Genomic DNA, 11,938 nt, shown 5'->3' on the forward strand with positions numbered 1-11,938 from the left:
AACCCAGATCCTCTGCAAGTGCAGCCAGTGTTCTTAACCACTGAGCTCCTGGCTGCTCAATCCTTCCTGGCTCCTTTGTGTGACACAGGGTCTCACGTATCCCAGGCTGAGTTTGAACTATGTAGCTGAGAATAAAATTCTGTGGAGACATACACCCTCTTCTGGCCTCTTTGGGTACTACAGGGATGGACTCTTCCCTCAGCCCTGAGATTAAATCTCTAAAAGTTAACAAGAGTTCTTTATTGTTTTTTAATTTTTTATCTTTTTCTAAGACAGATTTCTCTAGCCCAGGCTGGTCTGGAACCCACGGTTTTTCTGCTCAGGGTCCTGAGGGCTAGGATTATAGGCATGCACTGGGCCTGGTTTGTGGGATGATTTCTGTGGCGTATGGCAAGCGTACGTACGTACGTACATACGTGCGTGTGTGCGTGCATATGTTTATGCACACGTGTTAAATGCTTGTTGAATAAATGAACGATCACAGAGGCCCAGGGGGTGCTTTGGGGTTGAGGGCGGGATCCCAGTAATGGGGTGGGGGACTGCACACATCCCCTCCTGCCCAGGCCACTCACAGGAGTGCTCGTGCTGTCCTTCCGCCGCTCAGGGATCTCTGCCTTGTTGGGGTTGTGGGCACTGCTGACCATGGGGCTGGACGGGGGCAAGCCTCGACTCCCACTGCCCGCCGCACTGCAGCTCGCTTTCCGACCTGGCAGCCGCTCTTCTTTGAGCTCCGTGTCCCCCGTGCTGGTTGGGCTGCGCTTTGGGTGCAGCGGGGCAGGGGACGGGCCACCTGGTGGAGGGATGGGACCAGTTAGAGCTGGGGTCACTAGAGACACAAGAACCTTGGGACACTTCACAATAGCTGCAGTTTCTTTCCACGCAAGTCTAGTCTATACAGAGAGCAACCAGGCAAGCCAGGGCTACACAGTGAGTCCTTGTTTAAAAGACAATTGTTGGTAACTGTAATGGTCGGTGTTTCCAACAATCTAGAACCACCTGGAGAGTATCAATGAGGGGTGGTCTAGATTAGGTTGCTTGGGGGCATGTCGGTGTTTGTAAGGGTCAGCTTCACTAAGACAACTGGGGTAAGAAGATGTACCCACTGTGGGCAGCACCAATCCCTAGGCTGGAGATTGAACTGTACAAGTGTGGAGAAAGTGAACCTAGCACTAATGCCCACTCACACAGGCATATACTGCTCTGTCTCCTGACTGTGGATACAATGTGACCAGCTCCTGCACCTGTGACTTCTCCTTCATGACAGTAACCCCTGAGCTAAATAAACCTGCCCTTCCTTAAACTGCTCTCCTGAGAGTATTTTCCCACAGCAACAGTAAAGAAACTAAGTAGCAGACTTCCACAGAAGCCATGCCCCACATCAGTGTGGAGCTGACAAGAAGGCAGGCTCTCAGCAGCCACACTGTACACAGAGTCCTGTGCCCTAGCTTTTCCAGAGGCCAACCCTTTCTGAGGCTGCCTCAGGATCCAGGCTGTATGTGAGGCAAGCTCTCAAGCAGTCCATGCTAGTCCATGCTGTCCAGGTACTAAAGAGTTGGCTCAGTGGACCCAGGTTTGATTCCTGGCACCCACATAGCACCTAGCATCCCTGTGTGAGTCATTCCTCTCCAGCTAGGTGACGTGCCCAGGTCATAGCACCTGGAAGGCTGAGGCAGGAGGATGATGAATTTGAGGCTGGCCTGGATTATCTAGTGAGATCTCGACTCCACTGCCACCACCATTCCCTGGCATCTGTAGTTAGCTCCAGCTAGCTTCTGACTGCCAATCAAGGCTGGGCTATACTTCCAGGATGTGGTCACTCACAGAAGTCGCTGTGCCGGCGCTGGCGGTGGTAGGTGGAAGATGAAGCCCGTTGCCCTTTGTTGTGGCTGCTGCCTTTGCTGGAGCTTGTCCCGTTGGTGGTGTCGCTGGGCGCCCGCACCCGTGCCAGGGCCAGCCCTGGGGCACCCCGGTCCCCACCCTCCTACAAGAGAAAACATGCAAGGCACCTCAGTCCTCTGTCCAAGCGGCTGGCCCCCAAGTCCCTCCACCCAAGGCCTGAGGCCCCACGACCTCTGACCTCAGTCTTCCTGCCCAGCAGGAGGTAGGTGGCGGTCACCTCGTTGTACTTCTGGTTGGTCAAGGCCTCTTTGATTTCTTCCCGTGTGTAGCCCATACCCACCATCACCTCTGGGAGATGGATGGAGAGAAGGGTCAGTCCCCTTCCCCAGGCTGTCCCTTCCACCCCTTGTGTCTCTCAATAGTGTCCTCCCTTCTCCACTCTGCCAGCAGATACAAGTTTTCTTCAAAGAATATTCCTTCCCTAATAAAACCAGCTGCTAACCCCTGCCTGCTCCTACCCAGGGTAGGCATGGGACCCACATCAGCCCAATCAGTGTTCAAACCACGAAGGCAATACACGCACACCACCAAGTTGTGACAAATCAAAAAGTTCCACACCACTGGGCGGTGGTGGCGCATGCCATTAATCCCAGCACTTGGGAGGCAGAGACAGGCGGATTTCTGAGTTTGAGACCAGCCTGGTCTACAGAGTGAGTTCCAGGACAGCCAGGGCTACACAGAGAAACCCTGTCTCGAAAAAACCAAAAAAAGTTCCACACCGATACCATCAGAAGAGACATAAGATGCCACGCCCCCAGCCCCTCACTGGGGGATTCTAGGCATAAGTACATACGTAGAGCCACTGCTTCCTCCCCTAATGTGTACAGCTCTGAGCTGGCCTGTGTGAATATTGCTATTTCTGAGATAAAGAACAAGATGCACAGAGAGGGAAAACACTCGCTCAGGGTCACACAGCTTGAACCCGCAGTGCAGGTGCAGAGATAGACATTCGCCAACTACTCTCCCTAGCTCAGGGGTGCGCTATAGCAAGACACTGACCCAGGCTCTGTGGCATGACACCCCTGAGCCTGAAGCACCTGCCTCCTTGACCCTCACCAATTCTCTTGGTGTCCCCGAAGTCCTCCTCGGGCTCCGTGTATGGCTTCAGCTCCTCCCCCTCGTAGCCGATGTTGATCCACTTGTCTTTCATGATTTGCTGCGGGCACGGGAGACAGACATGAGAAGGAAGGAAAGGCAGGGCTCAGAGCTTCCCATCTTTCAAGAGGAACTCCCCGACGAGCCTGCCACCCCCAAACTGAGAGCTTGTGAAGCCCTCGCCAGCCATTCCACCGTGCCCCAGCCTTTCCCACCACCCTCCTCCTCCTCCGCATCATCTGGGTCCCCAGCAGCCTGTAATCATCCTAAGAGCTCATTAGCTTAATTACTGACGTGGCGGGGACCATCCAGGAACCTCCTCCTTGCTGTCTGTCTCCACTCGGGGCTGATCCCAGCCCCAGGCAGCAGGAGCAGGGATGGAGCCACGGGGATCAGGAGACAGGAAGGGCACAGAGGGTCATGGGAGAGGGCTCACCTCTAGAGTACAGCGTTTTGCGGGGTTCAGCACCAGAAATCTCCGCAGAATGCTCTCGCAGTCTGTAGACATGTAGAAGGGGACTCGGTACTTTCCTCTGAGGACTCGCTCCCGCAGCTCCTGTAACAGGACAGGACAGGGCGTGCTTGCCTCTGTAGACAGGGCTCCTCCCTGCACACACCCCACCTCACCCCTGCAAATAGGGCTCACCCGACACCCAGGTCCAGATCTTCTGGAAGATCAGATAGATGGACATGCCAGCCCAAACGCAGTAAGAAAACTTAAGCCAGCGACTTTGAAGTCTTTGCCCCTCCCCCTCTTGGAGACAGGTTGGGGGAGCCTCCACCTGCCCTGTGCTTCACTTCAGGAATCCTGGGATGAGGCGTGAGTCCCCATGCCCAGGTCATATGGTGCTTGAGGAAGGAATGGAAGGATTTCCGATGGCTTCACAGGCAACAAACTGAGCGTGTTCCTAAAACCCTTAAAATGTCTAGTGTGTTTTGTTTTTTTTTTTCATTGAGAGAGAAATTTTAAGACATGGTCTCATTGCTAGCCCTGGCTGTCCCAGAATTCACTCTGTAGACCAGGCTGGCCTCAAACTCATGAGTCTGCCTGCTTCTGCCTCCCCAATCCTACCCCTGTCCAACTGAAGTTTCTTTTAATAGACTAAGTTTTCCCCCTGCCTTCAGATTTGGAAGACGGAATTTCAGTAGCCCAGGCTGGCCTCAAACCTGTTGTATAGCCAAGGATGACCTTGAACTCGACAATTTTGCCTCTGTCTCTGGAGTGCTGGGATTGGAGACATGAGACGTCACAACCCATTAATGCAATGCCGGGGATTGAACCTAGGGTTTCCTTCGAGCCAGGCATGCGCGCTACAAAGAAAGGCACACGCTCATCTACAGCGTGAGCAGTATGTGAAGACCAGGTTCACAATGGGAAGGGACCCTGGCACTGTCCCCTGCCCAGTGTCTCTCTCCCAAGCAGCCATTTTGTTCCAAAAATGATCTTCATGTGTTTATTTACCTTGAAAGGACCTCGTTATCTAGAAGGGGCTTCTTGTGAACTCACAATGCTCCCAGCTCACCCCCCCCCCCCCAAAGGTACTTGCTACCACAGCTGGTTCAAGGGGATACTTCTTTTTTATTATTTGTATTTATTTCTTTTACCTGCAATGGTGTTTTGTCTGCATGTATGTCTGTGTGAGGGTATTAGATTCTCTGGAACTGGAGGTATAGACAGTCATGAGTTGCCCTGTGAATGCTGGGAACTGAACCTGGATTCTCCGGAAGTGCCCACAACCCTTTCAACCACTGAGCCGTCTCTCCAGCACACGGGATACTCCTTTTATAAACATTTTTTAAAAGTTCTACATATATCTGGGCTTGTGTGTCCTGCCCACAGAAAGCAGGAGAGGGCGGGCACTAGACCTCCTGGAGCTGGAGTTACAGGAGGTTGCGAGCCATCAGTTCTGGGAATCAAACGTGGGTTCTCTGGAAGAACAGCAAGTGCTTTTAGCCTCCTGTCCAGCCCCTCAATTGGACACTGTTAATGTCTACCTCAACTCCCACAGGTTAGAGACACAGGTTCAAAAAGGGAGTTGCCTGAGGTATTCACAGAGAACACGTGAGCTCAGAGATCTGAGGACCGCTCAGCGGGAGGGCTGGCCAGGCATGCATTAGGTCAGGAATCCAGATACCTAAATCCCACCAAAATGCCAGGTGAGCACAGTGGACTCCTCTTGGTCCAGCCTTGAAGACAAAAGGATGGGGGTCACCAAAGCAAGCTGGCCAGCAACACCAAGCAGGCACACCAGTGAGCTCTGTGTGTGGCTGAGGGGCCTATCCTCACTGATAAAGTGTGAGAGACCGAGAAGGATCTCCAACAGCAGCCTCAGGGCTCTCCATGCACACACACACACACACACACACACACACACACACAAGATGATACAGGGCTGGAGAGAAGGGCTCAGCGGCCTGACAGCAATTGCTGCTTCTGTAAGGGACCTAAGTTCGATTCCCAGAACCCACATTAGACAGCTCACAACCTTCCTTCTTTGACTTCAGTTCCAGGGGATCCAATGCCCTCTTCTGGCCTCTGTGAGCCCCACACAAACGTGAGCAAACACAAACACATTAACCACATGTGCGTGTGCTTGTACACGTACATGCACACACACAGAAAAATTAAAACAACATGACTGAATTGCAGACACTAGCACACAGGGCACGGTAAGGGCCTGGGGCAGCTGAGGTATTAGCCTGACCCTTGAGAAGGTTTTAGCCTCACACTGGAAGTTCACAGAGACTACTCCACTGTAAGAGCCATTGTCTCTGTACTGAAGGACACCTCACGTCCCTCACAGTTTAGCCTCAGCACGCACGAGGGCTGCTGTTATACAGAAAGTAGTTTCGGGGGTCTTTACAATGGATTGACAAAAGGTCAAAGGTCAGCCCTTCATCCTGGTACAAAGAGTCAAAAGCATTTCCTGCCCTGCTACAAGTTCTCTTGTGGTAGTCAATACTTCCTGGCACAGGGAGCTGCTGAGGAATTCCTCCAGTATTTTACCCACGGGGGACACAAAAGCACTGAGACTGAGGGACACTCTGAAAAAGAAATGACCTGAAGCCATCCGCAGGTCAAATCACTGAGTCCCCCAGTAAGGGGCTGGGGCATGGCTCAGTGGTGGAGCCCCTGCTTAGAATCCCCCAGTGAGGGGCTGGGGGCGTGGCTCAGTGGTGGAGCCCAGTGAGGGGCTGGGGGCGTGGCTCAGTGGTGGAGCCCAGTGAGGGGCTGGGGGAGTGGCTCAGTGGTAGAGCCCAGTGAGGGGCTGGGGCATGAATCAATATTCCTGAGACAAATAATGTCTAACTGTGGCCTAGGGTGGAGGCTAGCACTGTTTCAATGTTGCATTTCCTGTGTGTGACTGGTCACAGGAAAATGTCTCTAGTCTCAGGAGATAACCTCCACAGCCTTTAGGGACTAAGGGACACAGTGTCTACAATGAACTGTCTGGTGGCCCATCAATAAAGACAGAACTACGTGCACATCGAGCCAGCTCTGGGGCTGGATGTTAGCCAGCGTGGACATCCTGAGAAGTACTGGGTGTCTCTATTCTATCCCTAAAACCTTTCCGAGTACTGGCAATGTTTCAAAGCAAGAACATCAAAGAAAAAAAAAAACAAACCAAAAAACCCACCTTCCAATCAAGCTAATGACACACACCCCACACTTCCCAGTAACTCCCAGTTATCTCGTTCTGTGTTCCTCCTGAGCCCTGACCCCCCCACCCACCCCAGGCAGTAACTGATAGAGATGTTCTATTTTGCTCACTCCCTTTGTTTGCTGCCTGGATCCACTGTAGATAGCCCAGCAAATGCGGATGCAATCTTTTTGTGGGCTTTTTTTTTGTTTGGGGCTGAAGGCGAAACCCAGGGCTTCCTGTCCTCTGAGCTACAGGCCCAGCTCCCTCAGACTTTCCTTTTGGGACAGGGTGTCACAAAGACGCCCACACTGGCCTTGAATTTGCTATCTCCCTGCCTCAGCCTCTTCAGTGCTGGAATGACAGACACCCCCCACTCTCTACAGTGTAGGAACAAAAGAAAAAATAAATAACTGCACAATTCTGAAAAGTTTAAGTGATTCTGGTGAGTACACAATTATTACCACTACTAGTTTGAGAATATATTTTTTTTATCATTTTAAAAGAATACTTAAAAAAAGCTGGGGGCGTGGTTCAAGGGTAGAGCCCCTGCCTAGAATCCCCCAGTGAGGGGCTGGGGGCATGGCTCAGTGGTAGAGCCCCTGCCTAGAATCCCCCAGTGAGGGGCTGGGGGCATGGCTCAGTGGTAGAGCCCCTGCCTAGAATCCCCCAGTGAGGGGCTGGGGCGTGGCTCAGTGGCAGAGCCCCTGCCTAGAATCCCCCAGTGAGGGGCTGGGGGCGTGGCTCAGAGGAAGAGTCCCTGCCTAGAATCCCCCAGTGAGGGGCTGGGGGCGTGGCTCAGTGGTAGAGCCCCTGCCTAGAATCCCCCAGTGAGGGGTTGGGGGCGTGGCTCAGTGGTAGAGCCCCTGCCTAGAATCCCCCAGTGAGGGGCTGGGGGCGTGGCTCAGTGGTAGAGCCCCTCCCTAGAATCCCCCAGTGAGGGGTTGGGGGCGTGCATCAGAGGAAGAATGCTTACTTGGCCTTTAGTTCCATCCTCATTGCAAAATCCCTGAGCCTTTCAGCTGAACCCAGCCTCCTTCCCCCATCCTAGCGTTAAGTAAGCACTAGTCTGTTCCCACTTTCTGCGGATTTCCCTAATCTGGGCACTGCACAGAAATGAAACCCTGCCTTCTGTCACTGCTGGTGAGGCTCACCCCTCCTGCCACGTTTCTGCCTGTCTTAGGCGCACTGGATTTGAAAGCCTTAAATGGGGCGTGACCCAGAAAGTTCTAATGATTTTTTCCCCAGAGCAGGTCAATATTAGAACCAAAATCCACCAGCTGTACAGCTCACAGCTTGGGCCCCAACAGTACCGGGCATACTGGCTGGCCTTCAGGCAGTGGGTACCCGAGTCACCCCTGCTCTCATCTGCCCATGTGACCTCAGGCCCACCTGACCCTGCCCACCCCATCCCTGGTACCTTGAGGTTGTGCCCATCGAAGGGCAGGGAGCCGCTGACCAGCGTGTACAGGATGACACCCAGGCTCCAGATGTCCACCTCTGGCCCATCATACTTCTTGCCCTGGAACAGTTCTGGGGCGGCGTACGGGGGGCTCCCACAGAAGGTGTCCAGCTTGGAGCCCAGCGTGAACTCATTGCTGAAGCCAAAGTCGGCGATTTTGATGTTGGCCTCGGCATCCAGCAACAGGTTCTCAGCCTGAGAGAGAACGAGAAGCCAGACGGTGAAGGCAGAGTCTTGCCTCTGTCCACCAGCACTGGAATTACAGGCCTGCACCATCACACCATGTTTATGTGGGGCTGGTTAATACAGCCCATGGCTTTCTGCATCCCAGGCTAGGACCCCTCAGGGTGAGCTACGTCTGAAGCCTGGTGACAACCCCCCCCCCCACCCCTCATATCTGAGGCTCCGCAGTCCAGCCTTAGTTCTGAAGGACCTGAGAAACCACGTTGGTCAATTCCAGTCTCCTCCACTAGGTGGCGCACAACCTCCAGGTTAATTCTCCCCATCAACCTAGCAGAAAATGATGGCCAAGCCCCTGCCTCATCCACAGCCCTAAGTATCCACAGCCATTCCATGGTGGGCTTCATGGTCTTTGACCTCACTACATAGCCCAGGCTATCCTCCAACTCAAGGAAATTACCTCCTGAGTGCTGGGATCACACAAGCTCGTACCCCTGACCCTGACACTTGCTATTTGAAAGGCTACCTCCTTTCCTCCTTCAAAAGCACGGCAATTCCCCCGTGCCTCATCCTCCTGAGGGCTGGGATTGCAGGTGAGACCTGCACATCCAACTCTCCCTACAAGCTTTGTTTGCTTTTGTCGTTGCAATTTTGAGGCAGGGTCCCATCTAGCGGAGGCTGGCCTTAAACTTCTTAGTGGTCCCCTTTCTTCTCTGTGGTTGAGATTTGAACCCAGGGCCTTGGACACATCAAACGAGCACTCAGTTACACACTCCACGTGCAGTCCTTGGCCTGGAACTCCTGATTAGCACGCCTGCACCACCCAAGAACTGAGATTCCAGGCATGCATCACACTGGGCTAGCCCTAGGGGAGTCTGTGGGCTTTCATTATTACATGTATATGCCTGGGGACTGGGACAGGAGGTGCACAGCATATGGAGGTCGAAGGCTAACTCTGTAGAGTCAGCTCTCCCCTTCCAACACGTGAGTCCCAGGGATTGAACACCGGTTGGTGGGAGAGTACAGCAGGTGGCTTTATCCCCTAAAGCCACCTCAGGACCCTCCCCCAGGGCTCTGAAAAACAATGAAACATCTCTGATTCTCAGGCACAGAGTGTCTTTAAAGCCCTTAGCACCAATAAAATAAAGTAAAAGAAACAAAAAGAAGGCAGGAGGTACTGGCATGCACCTTTAATCCCCCTGCACTCGGGAGGCAGAGGCAGGTGGATCTCTGTGGGTCTGAGGCCAGCCTGGTCTACAGAGCAAGTTCCAGGACAGTCAGGGCTACACAGAAAAACTGAAAAATCAAAATTAATAAGTGAATTAATATAAAAATAAAATAATAGCCGGGCAGTGGTGGCACACACCTTTAATCCCAGCACTTGGGAAGCAGAGACAGGCAGACTTCTGAGTTTGAGGCCAGCCTGGTCTACAGAGTGAGTTCCAGGACAGCCAGGGCTACACAGAAAAACCCTGTCTTGAAAAACCAAAATAAATAAATAAATAAACAAACAAACAAACAAACAAATAAAATAAAGTCCCTAGAACGGAGCCCAGCACACAGTAGGTGCTCTGGAAGGATAAACCAGACCGGCTTGCATGGTGCCCACTGGGCTATCTGGTCATACATTTCTGTGGTTCTTTGACATGAATGCAGGGGCGGGGGTGACCTGAGAGGTGGCGGAGCTTGGCTGCAGTAGGCACGAGGGTTGGGCCCTAGGGGTCCCCTTCCCATCCTTGTGCCTGCCCTGTGCCTCTCTGCCATCCTAAGACTCTGGGCTCCCAAGACTCAGGAGTAACTTGGGCCTGAAAGCCAAGTTCTCAGGGATTCCAGAAGGTACGAATGTCAGAGACACAGCAACCCTGAAGGCTGGATACAGATAGCCTATCTCATCCCCATGGCCATCCTGGGGCCATCCCAGGACACGCGTTCCCATTGCTGGCCTCCCACCTTGACTATGTCACAAATGCCTGGGAAAAACTCCGGGCACTGCAGCTGGGGACCATGAGGCGTGGCTGGCAGCGGGGGTCCCGGTGAGGGGGGCTTACCTTCAGATCCCTGTGGACAATGTTCTTCTGGTGACAGTAGTGCACGGCTGACACGATCTGCGGGGGAACACACGTCCATGTGATGCCAGGCTTCTGTGTCCCCTGCAGCCCGTGAAGCCACCACCCACAGCTGAGGTACAAGCCAAGGCCCTGGGGGCTCAGCCAGGCTCAGAGAGCACCCTGACACCTGACAGTCTCACAGGCAGATCACGCACGAGCACACATACACACACACACACATACACACGCACAAGCACGCACATGCAGGTACGAGTACATGCATTGTACTTGGTTGTAGTATCAAGACCTTGGGACTAGCCCATGTCTGCTCCCATGCTGGGAAACAGGTATTCGGTCCCCAATGGCTACAAGCCTTGTCCCTGAAGGTGCTTACTCTACACAGAGGGCGCCCTTACGGGTGTGTACTAAATACAGTGGTGCCCACTCACAGGCCACACACTCTGACACGCTTCTCACACCAGTGGGTCCACTCACCCTGAATCTGTTCTTCACTCCTGCACATCCGGTTTCCTCACACCCGGGCCTCACACTGCACGTCCACTCACCTCACACCCAGGCCTCACACTAGTGTGTCCTCTAACTTCCATATACACTCTCACCCACCAATGTCCACACCCGAGGTGAGAGTGGGTGAGCCCTCCACACCTGGGCACTACCAGGACACACCTGATACCGAAGGTCCTGTCGAAAGCCCCACGCCCATCTTGCCACTCCAATGCATGCAGCCACCTCACACCTACACACACTCCTTCCAGGACGCACACGCCTTTGTCTGCATGTATGAGTTGTGTGTGTGTACGTTTCTACAAGCTCCCACATGTGAGTGCATGTGTCCAGGCATGTGGAGGCCAGAAGCTGACATCGACGTGCTCTCCCACAACCCAGCTAGTGGAGCGAGCCAGCCACAGTGAGCCCAGCTGCCTCCTGAGTGCTGGGATGGAGGCTGGCCGCCACACCCACCCCACAGGGGAGAGGGATCAGGGAACTGAACTCTAGCCCTATGGCTCGCTTAGCAGGGCTGCCCCACCAAGCCATCTCCCCAACCTTTCTTTTTGTTTTTCCTTTTCCTTCCCCACCCCCTCTCTCTTTCCTTCTCTCTCTGCCTCTGTCTTTCTCTTTCTTTCATGACAGGGTCTTATGTAGCCCAGGCTAGTCTCAAGCTCTATGTGGCTGAGGATGACCTTGAGCCCCTGATCCCCCTGCCTGATCCACCCCAGCTTGGCCAAGCGTACTCCAGCACTTTTCCCACCCCACCCACCCCACCCACCTGCACACCCACCTCCGTCACTCGGACCCTGGGCCCCCAACCGTCTCCTCCCACCTGGGGCCTCCTCACCCCTGCATATGCGCGTGTGTGTGGCAACAGCTTGCCCACCACCCAGACCTTCTTCCCAGGGAGCCCGAGCACCCAGTCTCTCACCTGCCGAAACTTGGCTCGAGCCTCCTTCTCCTTCATGCGGCCATGAGACACGAGGTAGTCAAACACTTCTCCTGCAGAGGGCGAGACAGCGAGCTGGAGCCAGAGGGCGGGGAGGGAGGGGAGGCGTGTGAGCAGGGTGTGGGGGTCAGGGGGGATGTGTGAGCAGGGTGTG

At 53.8% G+C, this 11,938-nt stretch overlaps 1 protein-coding gene across 2 annotated transcripts in view; it reads right to left on the reverse strand.

The window, feature by feature from the left end:
* Nucleotides 1-11,938, reverse strand: part of Mark4 (microtubule affinity regulating kinase 4) — a 30,948-nt gene that overhangs the window by 7,807 nt on the left and 11,203 nt on the right. For both annotated transcript variants that reach the window (XM_028778634.1, XM_028778635.1), the window contains exons 6-13: nucleotides 11,767-11,837; nucleotides 10,326-10,382; nucleotides 8,056-8,292; nucleotides 3,431-3,550; nucleotides 2,956-3,055; nucleotides 2,078-2,187; nucleotides 1,822-1,981; nucleotides 573-790 (exon numbers count right to left, since the gene is read on the reverse strand). In XM_028778634.1, the coding sequence (XP_028634467.1) occupies nucleotides 573-790; nucleotides 1,822-1,981; nucleotides 2,078-2,187; nucleotides 2,956-3,055; nucleotides 3,431-3,550; nucleotides 8,056-8,292; nucleotides 10,326-10,382; nucleotides 11,767-11,837 (1,073 nt within the window). The remainder of the gene's footprint in view (nucleotides 1-572; nucleotides 791-1,821; nucleotides 1,982-2,077; nucleotides 2,188-2,955; nucleotides 3,056-3,430; nucleotides 3,551-8,055; nucleotides 8,293-10,325; nucleotides 10,383-11,766; nucleotides 11,838-11,938) is intronic.

The sequence above is a fragment of the Grammomys surdaster genome, unplaced genomic scaffold, assembly GCF_004785775.1.
Source record: "Grammomys surdaster isolate TR1022 unplaced genomic scaffold, NIH_TR_1.0 339, whole genome shotgun sequence".
Lineage (NCBI taxonomy): Eukaryota > Metazoa > Chordata > Mammalia > Rodentia > Muridae > Grammomys > Grammomys surdaster.